This window comes from Falco cherrug, chromosome 2, assembly GCF_023634085.1.
Source record: "Falco cherrug isolate bFalChe1 chromosome 2, bFalChe1.pri, whole genome shotgun sequence".
Lineage (NCBI taxonomy): Eukaryota > Metazoa > Chordata > Aves > Falconiformes > Falconidae > Falco > Falco cherrug.
Window position 1 is genome coordinate 19,648,660 of NC_073698.1, and position 13,630 is coordinate 19,662,289.

A 13,630-nucleotide genomic window follows, 5' to 3' on the forward strand; every position below is an offset into this window, starting at 1 on the left:
TTAAGCTGAGCATTCTCCAGAAATGAGTTTTCTTCTCAGTTGCACAGAATGCTATTACTTCTGTTTTATGCTTTGCCTTCTGAGAGTGTTTCAGCAGTGTCCAGTCATTTCTGTTAAAACACTTTTTTTCTTAACTGTTTTGCTGCTGTTTGTATTTCATAGAAATGTGACTACAGTGTTTGATACAGATATTGCATTTGCAGCAATAGAAGTGAACAAAGAATTCACAGCTGAGGCTGGAACCAAGTAGCTTCAGAGTCATGCAATCACTATACTGATAAAAAATAAGCAAAATTTTAAACCATTATATTTGTAGGACTGTATTTACAACATACACACAAATATTTATAGAATTAGTGTTTTATTTGATGGTATCTGGTCTTTCTACAAGATTTTGCATTCTGTTGTTACTGCTGCAGTGATTATTCTCAAAGGCATTTAAATATTTTCTTTTTTCACTAATAAGTGAAAAAGACATAACTAGCACTTCTAGCACTCTGGATCACCTTGAAGCAGAATCCAGCTGTGGCTGTGTCACAGAAAAGCTCATCATAACCACTGGAAAACATTAATAAAACATTAAATAGGAAAGGATCAGTTCAACCCATTTTACTTTCACCCACAGTAACTCCTTGCCTGAGAAATACATTTAAAACTTTAAAGTGTATCTTAAAATAGGTGGCTCCAGGTTGTTAGGAGTTGTTTCATTCTCCTATATTTTTTCTGAAGCTCTTGGCACTTTTAGTTATTTTCAGCTCCTTTTAATATTTTTATATTTTCTTAAATAAGATAAAATGCTGCAGAGGTGAAATGTAAAGCCCTGGTGTTAACCAATCTGTCAGTCCGATGTTGAAATTGATTAAAATAAGTAAAATGACTGATAAGATTGGTTTTTTTCCAACAATTTCGTTTTTTATTTTTCATACTTTTAATCGGAGATGCTTAGTTTAAATGTATTAGTTTAGGGATTTCTTTCTGATTGCTGCAATAATGCTGATAATTCCCCCAGGGAAAGGAGAAGGAAAGAGATTCCTATTTGAGTTTTCAAACTGCAGACCTTTCCTTCCCTATTGGAAACACTCACATCTTCTTTGTTCCACTTTTGAAAGGCTTTGTTTTTTATAGCATCTCTGTTCATAGCAAGGACAGTATGCACTTCTGATTTATGTATTTTTTTAATTCTAGTACTTCTCACAAACTGATGGTGGCAGTGACAGTTGTAAAAGGTGATATCCGTGATTTTTTTTTTTATTTTTTTTTTTTAACCTTGTAGTAAGAATCCAGTGCTGTTTTGCAGAAGAGCGAATCAGGTAAGAACATAAAACCACAAAATTCCTTTCTCAGGTTTTCATGTGAGACCTGGGATATAAGTAAAGGAAATGGAAGTTGCACTTTTCAGGCATTAAGAGTAAACCACATATATTGCTTAAAACTTTAAAATACAGCTATATTCTGCTGTCATTCCATAATAAGAAAAATGAAGATACATGGGTACATTTCTAATGAAATAGTACTTGTCCACTGGGCTGATGATTTTGTTTCTCCTTCTATAGGGTTGTATGCTTGTATTCCAACCAGAGTCTGAAACAGCATTTGAAGAAGAGCATCTGTCCAGTGAAATTCTTATTTTATTAGATTGCTGGAATTCTATGGCTGGTTCAGCTCTACAGCAAGCAAAGCAGATTGATTTATGTGTTTTGAGACTATGTGGTTTCAGACAAAGAGTGAATGTAGTCAAATTTGTCACAAGTGAGTTTCCCTATTTCCTTTTTACTTGAGCGCCACCTTTTACCTTCTTGTCATGGCTTAATTTTATGCACATCATTATTATCAAACCAAAACAATAAACTGCAACCAGGAACATGTAGTAGCATGGAATACTTCTGTGATATTCCAGTCATAAAACTTAAACTTGTGTTTCCATATTGTTGCTACATAATATTTTGATGCTTTATATATCAATCTTTTATCACAGATTTCACAGAATTTTCTTCTTTTTCAATGAACATAATAAATTTATTTGGTATCACTGAAGGAGTTTATTACACTAAGTAGATCGGTTTGGTTGTATTCTAAAAAATGCTTCTTTGTAGGGGATGCTTATCATTGCAAAACTGTTATGCTTCTCTTTTTTTTTTTCTTTTTTTTTTTTTTAATTTCATTCCTTTAGGCCATCTTCTAAGATTTTTCTGTAATTTAGTCTATTTGAAGTCTATTCTCCCCAGTAACAAGCACAGCCACATCTGAATATTAATTCCAGTTTGGCTTTAAGCGATTGCTTAAGTTATTATTTTGAAGCCAAGTAGCTGTCAGTGTTAGGACATTTTTCAGTATTTCTCCCTAAATTTATCTTTTGGAGTCGCATACTTCTCATTGCCTGCTCACAGCAGAAAGAGATGAAATTACTGATTTCCTTCTGGAAATATATAATTTGTAAATGAAGGCACACTTTGCCCAAAGGACTTCCAGTGAAACGGAAAATGCTTTTGACACCAGAAGATCAGACAGACTACTTAGGACGGCAGATTTTGGTTAGTACCGTACATTGTCAGTGCTGGAAGTAGGCTTCTTATCTGTAACTGAAGCTCCTTGATGCTAGCATGCTGCGTAACACGCTAATATAATGGGTGTTTTGAAAATGGGAAGATAAGATGCAAATGATGATCAGTGCAGAGTAGCACAAAGGGAAAAACAACACTGTATACCTGTACGGTGTTGGGCTTCACCCAGAAAAAAGATGCTGGAGCCATTGTGAGTAGTCTTTTTGAAATGGTAGCCCAGTGTTCAGCAGCAGTCAAGGTAAACACTTGGGTAGCTGTATAAATCTGTATTGCTTATGGCATCTTGAATACTGTAGGCACTTATGGTCACTCCATCTCAAAGAGAAGAGCTAGAGAGACAGAAAGCGAAGATGGCCAGATATATGGAAGAACTGCTGTACAAGGAGAGGATTTGTCCTGATATATTTTTTTTAGCCTCTGTTGAATCCTTACACAGTAATCTCTTTTCCAGGATAAACAGAAGAACAGTGGAATACAGATGGTTAGCTGCTCTTTCTCACCTCTTAAGGATAACAGTACACCCAGCAAAATAATCAGTCAGCAGATTTAAAACAAAAACCAAACAATCCTTTTCATGCATAATAAATAGTGGAACTTCTTGCTGTGCTTGATTTTGAGGCTAAACTGTAATTCAATTCAGAAAGTGGGTTAGGCAAATTAAAACATAAATAGCTTCTAAATGTACTAGTCTGGATGAAAACTCCAGTTCAAGATGTTCCCAAACCACCGATTACTGAAAGCTCTGAAAATAATGTTGGAGAAAATTTACCATTTTCCTTACCTATTTTGCCTGTGCCTTTTGCCTAAGCCAGAGAAGATACAGCACTAGATGGATCTTAAGCTGTATCTTTGATAGTAATTATAGAAGAGCAAGAACCAAAATAATCTAGGAATTAATTATTTATAGCTGGAAACCAGGAGTAGTAGATAATGAAATAAAGATTAAATTATACATTATATGTTATTTTAGGAAAAAATAAATTCAAACTAAAATTGTAATACTTTTCAGTCTGCTACTGCAACATTGGGAAACACTTATTTATGGAAGATCTTACGTTACTTAAGTCTGCTATTTCCTTCTGAAGGACAGCATAACATTCCTCTTAAATCGGATGTACACATTCAGAATGAGAGTGTGACCTTCCAGACCATGAAAGATAATGTCCAACATACAAGTTTGTTTACATGTGGTGTTGGGTAAGTACAAAGTCAGCTAGCAATTATATTTTGTTTAAAATCAATGCTAATTTATTTGAAATGAGAGGTTAATAAACTGAGAACTGTCAAGTGCTCAAGTGTACTGTCTTATATATTTATGTTTAAATTAAATGTAGAAAAGTTTGTATACCTTCAATAATGGAATGGAAAATATGTAAGGAATTTCAAAGGTCAGACGCCTACAATAATATTAACTGCATGTCCAGATAATTTTACCTATTCATATCTTTCTTCATTATAACAACTTTACTATTTAAGCATATAATTGGAAAATACAATAATTAACATTTTAAAGCTTTGCATTTCATGTTTTAGTATAGTCTCATTTTATGAGTGCATTTTCAATGTATAATTTTGTTACTTAATTTAAATTTGTTTTGTAAGGTAATTACTTAAAGACAAAACAAGCACTAGACTTCTCAGCCATCAGAGGAACAGGCAAAATCTCACAGAAATTCATTGTAATGTAGTTTGACTGTTTTCAGTAACAACAAACTGGAAAGATATGTACACAACTAATGTTTTTTTTATTTTTTTTATTTTTAATATATATATTAAAAATTAATAAAAAAAAAAAAAAACCAAAAACGGGGTTACAGTTACAAATTTCAGGTTGCAAGGCATAAATGGGAAAGTGTCAGGTTCTTACCATATCCTGGGAGGGTTGGCAAGGATATGTCAAAATAAAGACCAGTGGTGAGGGCATGTTCTTCTAGGACTGTTTTTTTTAAATGAGACCTTCATAGCTCCTTCAACATTCCTGACATCTCACGGCTGTGGGCAAGCACACCCTTCAGGCCACATACCAGACACCCCAGCGGTCTTCCAGAGTAATCGTATGATGATAATAGAATTTGCATCAACACACAGTAACGAACAGGTGGTACGTGTCCAATAGCAGCATGCAGGCACCACTTTCAACATATTTACACACCTGTTAAGTTCATGTTCGGCATATTTACATTCATTGATTATTGGCTATTGATATGATGGAACTAGGCCTGGCAATGGATTAGGTCGGTGCTGGCAGTCTGAGAGGGTATAGCTTTTAATAATGGTTCCTCTAGACCACTAATATTAATGTGCTCACGTGCAACAATCTGCTTTCAGTAGGCAGGATCTGTATTTAATGGGTTACATTAGTAGAGTGTAGAGAGCTTTATGGCAAGTGCTGGAGGCCACGATGCCTGTGAAGGGCCTTGAAGGCTAAAGAAGAAAGAAAGTAAGATAACGTTGGCTGAACGCCTGGAGGAAAAATGGGATATGAAGCGAGGCCGGAGTGGATGCGCGATGCCATGTCTCAGCAGCTGGCTGAGAACATGAAACTCACAGAGATAAGAAAGAAGAGAGAAAAAAACCATGCAAGAAGTTCAGTACGTTTGCAGCTTAGTAATTAACCAATTATATGTAGCCAAGAACAGTGTGAACAGTATTGATTAACCAATGATATTTTAGTATGTTGCGCGTGAACAGCAAACGAGGATATGTAAGTGTAGGTTTTGGACTAATAAAAGGTCTTCTGGTCAGATTCAGAAGTCCGTGTCTTCATCTCCTCAGTAGAGTAAAAATGGTGAAGAGCTCTAAAAGAGAAGTTCGCTCCAGTTCATACTCTTGTGTAGACAAAGAGAGCGTTTTCTAGAAGGCTGAATTAATAGAGAAGACTACATCCATTTTAACTGTGATAATTCTCTGTGGGTAAATGAAAAAAAGTATTTTTAAATAGTGCAAGATTTGTACTTTACAGAGTTGTACAAGGCAGCAAAATCTATAAAAACACTTTTTAAAGAATGGTAAACTTTAAACCCAAGATGTTGTGCATTCTTAGCATAGATACAATTGTACTATTTCATTTTGCCTTGAAGGGTTTTGGTGAGGATTCACTAGGTCACTAAGCCTATGGTCCTGTTGAGGAACCAATCTACTTTCTGTCTGCAAAGATTCAAGATGTACTGTGCTGTTTCTCACCCAAAAGAATTCTTTTCTGCTTAATTGTTCTCCTTTAATCCTCTACAAAGCTCTCATTTGTGTATATACCTATGGAATAGCTTTAATCAGACTGTTGGTGAGCAGAGCCTGCTGTTCTGTCAGGCTAGTAAGTGTTATACTGGTTATATCCATGTTGTTCAGATAGTAACATTCCCTAGCTGATACTGGACTTAGCTGTAAGTTAACTTTGTCCATGCTAAATAACTGCTGAGACTGAGGTTAATTAGTTCAAGATTAGGATCATTTTGATGCAGCATTATTGGTGTTTGAACCTAAGTTAATTTCTCTGCAGAGCTCTGCACTGCAGCATGTAAAAACTCATGTGCCTTGTAGTGTCCTCAGATGTTTTTAGGAGATACCTAATACAGCAGCACACTCATTGCATCAGTTGCTTTCAGTTGGCCTGTCCAAGGGTAGAATTTTAAGAATTCCAATTGAAAAAGCTTGCAGTACTGATTAAAACCAAAATATTTAGATTTTTTAAATTTTGGGGACAGTTTTTTTCTTCCCCGTTACAAGAATGTCCTCTATTGGCATGTGTGTGCATGTTTTTCATAATCTTAACCCTGCCATTGTAGGCCATTGGTGATTTTTCTTTTCCTGAGACATATAACCTTTCAGTTTTGTGAAGATCAGTACGTATTAGTCCAGTGAAAGTCCATAGCTTTTATATAGGACATGGTGGAAGATAATGACCTGTTTTACAGATAGACTTTGATCTGATGATCTATTAAAAATCAGCTTTTATCTAGTTAAAAATGTACCATATTTCCGTGTTGGTTTATTTGAGACTTTAGACTAATTCTTCTTATGAAGTACAGCCTCTTCTTACACTGGAAGGATAGAAACAAAGGAAGTCCTAAATAGAGGAAATGCATATCCCTGCCCGAAGTTGAGTGAGGGAGCAGAGAAGGTTAGAAGAGTGTAGACAGTTAGGCAGGCCAGTATATTCACATGAGCTCTTCCATTTACATGTTCCTATTTAGAGTGTGAAAGTATGTTTGTTAGGTGTATGTTCAATTTTGACAGCAATGTTTCTTTTAGCTGATCATATTTTTTTCTACCTGTTTCATATGTTAATATTTAACAATCTAGATGAAGAAACAAATCTTGAAAAACATGATTATTTACCTCAGCTTGGAAAACCTAATTATAAGTCAGTTTACAGGCTTTGTTGTGGTTAAGAATAGGGTATGTTTTCTATATATCTTGTTCCCACTGGTTTCTTTGTCAAAAGACTAAATTCTGTAACCTTGTACATATCAAAACCAGTCTTTAGCTGAACAATGATTATCCTTTTACAACAGAGCTAAAACTATTATTTTTGATGTTATTTTGGTTTCTGCTGCAATATAGCAAGTTATTTTCCTTTTCTTTCTCTTATATTGCTTGTCCTTACTTTACAATCAAAGTTTGTCAATCTGTATGTTCCTGTTGCGATTTGCTACCAGTGTTTGTAATTCCTGATAGTGCTGTGGGAGTCAGACAGGTCAAAGGACAAGGCCAGATGAAGAGTACTCTTCAATCCTTCGTGCAGAAACCACAAAACCATTTCTCATAAAAAATAGGATGCCAAACCATAGCAAACTGGCCACTCTAGCCATGGATTGCTGACGTCATGCATTTTATATTGGCAAAAGTCATTCTAGGGGACTCTGTGTCAGGTGGAAGTCACAAGGAAAGCAGAACTTGAAAAATCTCTCTTTAGTATTGCAGTAAACTATGAAACTTTCTAATTTGTTTTCAGTATTAGAACAGTGGTAGGAGACACAAAAGCTTTGCAGCAAATGGAAAGAAATAAATATAAATGACAACCTTGAAATTCAAAGGTCAATAAGAAGAGTTGTCAAGTGGAAAGCTGTATCATGATAAGCAAGATTATATCAGTTGAATTAAGTATTAGATGGGGCACAGAGAATGGGAATTCATCTGACCAAATACATGTGTGTACATTTAGCAATAAATCAGTCACATCTGCCTTTCTCTCACGGTGAATAAAGATATTTATAGAGCTTGATTCATCTCATCCTAAAGTTAAATACTTAAAACAGTTCAGATTAATTTTCTTAAGAGGCCTTTTTCTCAGCACTGATCCACAGGGATCACTTCGTCCAAGCTCAAGAGCAGTCTATCCCAATGAACAGGAAGTCAGGCAAAAATGCCAGGAGGCCCAGCATGAACATGGATGAACAAGGAACTCCTGGAAAAATTCAGACATAAAAAGGAAGTATACTGACAGTAGAAGCAGGGACAGGTAACTTGGAAGGAATATAGAGACACAATGTGAGGATGCAGGGACATTGTTAGGAAAGCCAAAGTCCACGTGGAGTTGAATCTGGCAAGGGATGTCAGAGACAAAATGAAGGGCTTCTGCAAGTACATAAGTGGCAAAAGGAAGACTAGCGAAAATGTAGGCCTGTTGCTGAGTGGGGCAGGGGACCTGGCGACACAGGACATGAAAAAGGCTGAGGTACTGAACGCCTTTTTTGCATCAGTCTTTACTAGTAGTACCAACCTTTGGAAATTCAAGACTCCAGAGACCAGGGGAGAAGTTTAGAGCAAGGAAGATGTACCCTTGGTGGAAGAGGATCAGGTCAAGGAACACTTAAGCAAACTGGACATACATAAGTCCATGGGCCCTGGTGGGATGTACCCATAAGTGCTGAGGGAGCTGGCTGATGCCATTGTGAGGCCACTCTCAGAAATCTTTGAATGATCATGGCAACTGGGAGAATTGCCCAAAGACTGAAGGAAAGCAGGTGTCACTCCTATGTTGAGGAAGAGCAAGAAGGAGGACCCAGGGAACTATAGGCTGGTCGGCTTCACCTTGATCTCTGGAAAGGTGGTAGAACAGCTAATCCTGGAAACCATTTCCAAGCACGTGGAGGATAAAAAAGTAATGAGAAGTAGCCAACATGGACTCCCCATGGGGAAGTCATGCTTGACCAACCTGATAAACTTTGAAAATGAAATGACTGATGTGGTAGATGAGGGGAGAGCAGTGGATATGGGCTACCTGGACTTCAGTGAGGCTTTTGACACTGTCTCCCATATGATGCTTATACAGAAGCTGATGAAGTACGGGCTGGATGAGCAGACAGTAATGTGGATTGAAAACCAGCTAAATGGTCAGGCCCAGAGGGTGGTGATCAGTGGCAGAAAGTCTAGTTGCAGGCCAGTGACTACCATTGTATCCCAGGGGCCAACAGTGAGGCCTGTCCTGTTCAAAATCTTCATTAATGTTCTGGATGATGGGACAGACTTGCACCTTCAACAAGTTTGCTGTGATACGAAACTGGGAAGAGTGGCTGATATATGACAGGGTCATGCTGCCATCCACAAGGACCTTGATAGGCTGGAGAAATTGGCTGACAGAAACCTCACGAAGTTCAAAGAGTAGAACTTTTTACAGTGTCCAAAACAGTTCTATCATCATTACAATTTATTTTATGTGGTATATTAATATAAGTAAAAGTAGGCCTGAATGAAAAATTCAATGGAGGTGCTGGATAAAACAAGGATACTTTTTCTTATTTTTACTGTTTTGTCTTGATGTCTACATTATTATGAAAAAAACAATACCAGTACCTTATGTACATTATAAAAGTTAGATTTTTCTGGAAATACTGCTTTCCTGAGTAACGACTCCAACATTTGCAATTAAGGATCAAAAAACAGACATGCATTCCAAAAACCGTCTGATTAAAAAACAACTGTAAAATGCGATGCTATGAAGTTATTAGAAAATTCCTGTTTTTCGAGGCAATAGAAAAGAAGCATTGCCATGGTCAAGATGAAAGAAAAAGGCACTAATTCAGTGTGATGTTATGGCTCCTGAAGAAGGATTTACAGAGAAGTTTAAGGTTGCGGTAAGTCTTCCATCACTAGTCTTTTACATATAGGATGCTATATGTTGAAATCAAATCCAGTAAGTCTTCCAGGTGCCCCAGCTTCATATTCTTTTGTGCAGCAGAGTCCGCCTAGCATTTGCATCCTCATGACTTTTTGCTATTTATTTTAAAATATTGCTTCATTCTGGGCATAATATTTTATGTATGAAGTTTGTATGTGAAAGTTGTAAAGTATAGCCAACCTCAGCATTAAGAAGAGATAAATATTTTTGCTATATTTTTGTCAGACACTTTTATCAAATTATTTCTAAACATTCAACCATTACCATACGCCACATGGATACAGTGGGAACTGGAGTGGTAAAGTTGTGATTGACTCTTGTGGGAATTAACTCCCGAAGTGCGGTTCAAGTTTTCTTCTTCTTCAGCAGATTTGCCAATTGTTGAATTTAAAAAATAAGTTTCTCAATTTTTTTATACTAATTAAACTTAATATTTGACAGATTTTGTTTTTACGTAATTTAGATTATTACTATCTAAAAATTAATTTAAAATCATATATTATCTTCTAAAGTGCCTTAAACAAATGGTTATAAATTTGTGTCTACAGTGAGAGTTTTCTAAGACATAAAGCCACAAGGATGAGTAGAATTTCAAAAGTATTTAATATGGAAGAATAAGTACTTCAATATCCTGTTGAAAGCCTGTCTTCCATCTGACCTGGGGTTAGTAAACTGTTTGACAGATAATTTTCATCATGGGAGTTGTCTAATTTTTGGCAGGGAAAATCAGGTAAAATGGGATTGATTTTGTAAATACTGTGTTTAACAACATACATAGTAAACAATTTTGTAGAGACTTTGCATTCTTGGCAGAGGAGAGGGATCCTTTCTTTGTTTTGAGTAAGAGGAATGCTTGTTTTTAGCACCTTTAACAATAATTTTCAGAAGGAATTTTGTTGAAATAAGTTAGAAGAGGCTGGTGTTGTCATTGTGCATACTTTATACAGGAATGATTGCAAAATGACTTTGTTCTTACTGTTTAAGGGTTTTTTACAAAGTAGGCTAACTACAACATTCCAGCGCAGTTACAGACATTTGATGGTATATCAAAGGCTGTTGAAGTTTAATATTTGAATCACCTAAATTAATTATGTGGATTTCAGGTTTTGTATTTGTGTAAGCTTTTTATAAAATAAAGTAATTCTCTTATGTTTGTTTTGTTCCTGCCAAATACATATTCAGTGTCCTGAATCTTTGGCTTATCCCTATCTTTGTTTCCATAGGATGGCTCTTGGGATCTCAGTCCACAGTTGGGAAAAATCTTGAAATCTTGAAATTTTATGTTGATAATTTAATTAACAATCTCCTTATTAGACAAGACGTTCAGTCATTTGATAAATACCCTTCTGTCATTAAAACACAGTACATTGTGTTCTATTTCCTAACTGTCTCATTACTCTGTATGTCTAGTGGAGCTCTCAGTAAGATACGCTTACAGTTTAGATGGATCTCTTAAAAGAAGTGCCTGATGTCAGTAATACAGTTCCTTCTCAGCTTCTCTCAATATATAGTGTCCTGATTGCTAAGTGCGCCTGTGGAAACATGTGGAGGATGTGAGATGGAGTAGCAATACAGGTTCTTGTATCTCAGTTACTGTATCTGCTATATTATCACCTACTAACGAAAAAAGTGAAGAAAAGTGTCTCCTAGGAGAGAGAGAGAGGTCACTTCTGCTTTTCACATTTCAAGTAATATAAATAATACAAATAGTACTTTTCTAATTCTTACACACACACAGGCATCTGCAGCATTCAGTATGCACTTTGCCTATACACCCTTTGCTGTCTGATTCTGTCAGCTGGTGCTCTTTGCTGGCAGCAGACCAGAAACCCTGGGGGGAAAAAGGCAATTCCTTCTTCCTGAATTGTTAGAGGGTGCAGTGGTTCATCAAAGGACAAAACTCTTACAAGTTTCCCATTATTGCATGGGTTAAAATCAAAGTAAATTAGAAACTCAAGCAAACACAAACTGCAGAAATCCCAACAAAGCATTACCAAGTTGAAGTTTGAAAGCCGGGAGCATGTTTGTCAAATCATTACTGTGAATACTCTTGATAGTAGTGATTGTATGGCGAAACAATTAAATAGCGTTAGGACAATTGATACTGTGATATTTAAGTGATATGGAGTGATTTGTAGAAAGTCCCTTTTCTGTTGTCAAGAAATTATTTAAATAGCAATACTGCTTCCCTTTTCTTCTTCCTTAGGCTCAAATGGAAAATAAAAGCTACTGCAGTTGATTGCTATTCTTCTGCTACAGTTCATACGCTGCACAAAGGAATTGAAAGGGATAGTTTTCAAAACACTGATGAAATTGCATGATTCATCTAACTCAAGGTATGCTTTTAAATAAAATCTTATCATTTAATACAGTAATATAAATCTCGACCTACAGAAGTTTAATTTCATCCTGGAGAGTCAATGACTATACGACAGGAAATGGCTGTAGGAACATATTAATCATATTGGTGGCACATGGGCACGTGATTTCTTTTAAGAGGATGGATGGAGGAAGGAATACTTTGCAAAATATGATACAAAAATTGAGAAGTATAGAAAGTAGTAGAAGATATTTGTACATCTTATTGGAATCATTGAATAATTCAGGTTGGATACAACCTCTGGAAGTCATCTCTTCCTTAAAGCAAGGTCAAGTCAGATGTTAGATAAGTTGTTCAGGATCTTGCCCAGCTGAGTTCTAAACATCTTTAAGGATGGAGATTCATCAACCTCAACTTTTTTAAGGGAAACCTTTTCCAGTGTTTGATACCACTTATTTTAGAAATTAGGGAAAAAATTGTTGTCCTTCATGTAACTTGTGCCTGTTGGCCTGCACCCTTTTTTAGGATTATACTTACGGCTTGGTGTTCTTCACAGGTGTACAATATAAAACATTCTGGACGAGACTTTTGAAATTATTAGAGCAGATGATTCTTCACAGCAAAACTTCTGCCCTTTGCTTTAGTTGTGGGGAATGTTGGTGCTGGCTCATTCTGAATCCCACCCCCCTCACTTCTGTTAAGTCCCAGTGCTCTATTCTCTTTCGAATATAGGGTTCCTGCATCTGGAAATTCCCTTTCTTTGGAAGTGAAGTGGACAATCATCAGCTGGCAAGTTTTTTTTTGTTGTAGAGGAAGAACAAAGGTCTTAAAAAAAGCATGAAGGAATAGGCCTCCAGTGAATTTGAATTGCCCCTGACACAGCTTCCTTGTGCCAAAATGGGAAGCTTTACACACTTCATACTTTACAGGGCATGTAGGAACAAGATAAAGAAACAGTCAGGAAAGCCCTGGAAATCTTCCTCTTTAGTAACTCCTTGACAGAGGGGAAAACTCTATGATTTTGGCTACTTTAGTCAGGAATGCAAATAAAATTGCATTGACTGCTGGATGGAAGCAATTCTAACAGACGTGAATGTGCAAAGGAGGACTCTTAAGCTTGCCTTTATGAAATGCATGGTACTCCACTGCAGTGACTGCAGTAGTGCAAATAAATGCAAGTAATGATTATAAGTCTACATACTTCCCATGTGGAAGATTCTAAAAAGATAGGGTGGCTCAGATGATGATGTTTTCAGCATCAGACAGTATTTTATACAGGCCAGATCTTTGTACTATAGAAAATTTTCTCTTTCAAGTAATTATCGTTAGAATAAATTATTTTCTTCTTGTCCCTTTGGTGGATTTACAAGTTTTTATTATACTAAAACTTCATTTCTACACACAGTCGTGTTCACTGGGCTTTTGAGTTGATCAAGAAAGCAATAGGGTGAGTAAGAAGAGCTGAGAGGTGATTTCCATCCTTTTGCTATCAACTTGAACTTGGGAAAGACTGGGATTCTGCTACCAAGAAGATATTTGGTCTCCAGTTTTATCTAATGTCAGTTCTCTTTCTACATAAAACACATAATCACAGAATTCGTTAAGATAATAGCAGAGTTAGCTTTCCTTGCA

General features: G+C 36.3%; 1 protein-coding gene across 1 annotated transcript; it reads left to right on the forward strand.

Moving 5' to 3' along the window:
* The first annotated feature begins 1,250 nt into the window (after window positions 1–1,250).
* LOC114015354 (protein mono-ADP-ribosyltransferase PARP4-like) lies at window positions 1,251–12,108 on the forward strand. Its single transcript, XM_055703209.1, has 3 exons — window positions 1,251–1,749; window positions 3,647–3,758; window positions 11,885–12,108. Exons 1-3 carry the CDS (start codon window positions 1,560–1,562, stop codon window positions 11,997–11,999), a joined length of 417 nt encoding a protein of 138 aa, XP_055559184.1. The 5' UTR covers window positions 1,251–1,559; the 3' UTR covers window positions 12,000–12,108.
* Window positions 12,109–13,630: the final 1,522 nt, after the last annotated feature.

Bases quoted from the DNA above. Each gene is read 5' to 3' on its own strand.
- LOC114015354 (XM_055703209.1), top strand. From the start codon at position 1,560: ATGCTTGTATTCCAACCAGAGTCTGAAACAGCATTTGAAGAAGAGCAT. The intron at 1,750-3,646 runs GTGAGTTTCCCT...TTCCTTCTGAAG, and splicing joins TGTAGTCAAATTTGTCACAA to GACAGCATAACATTCCTCTT. The intron at 3,759-11,884 runs GTAAGTACAAAG...CTTCTTCCTTAG, and splicing joins TTGTTTACATGTGGTGTTGG to GCTCAAATGGAAAATAAAAG.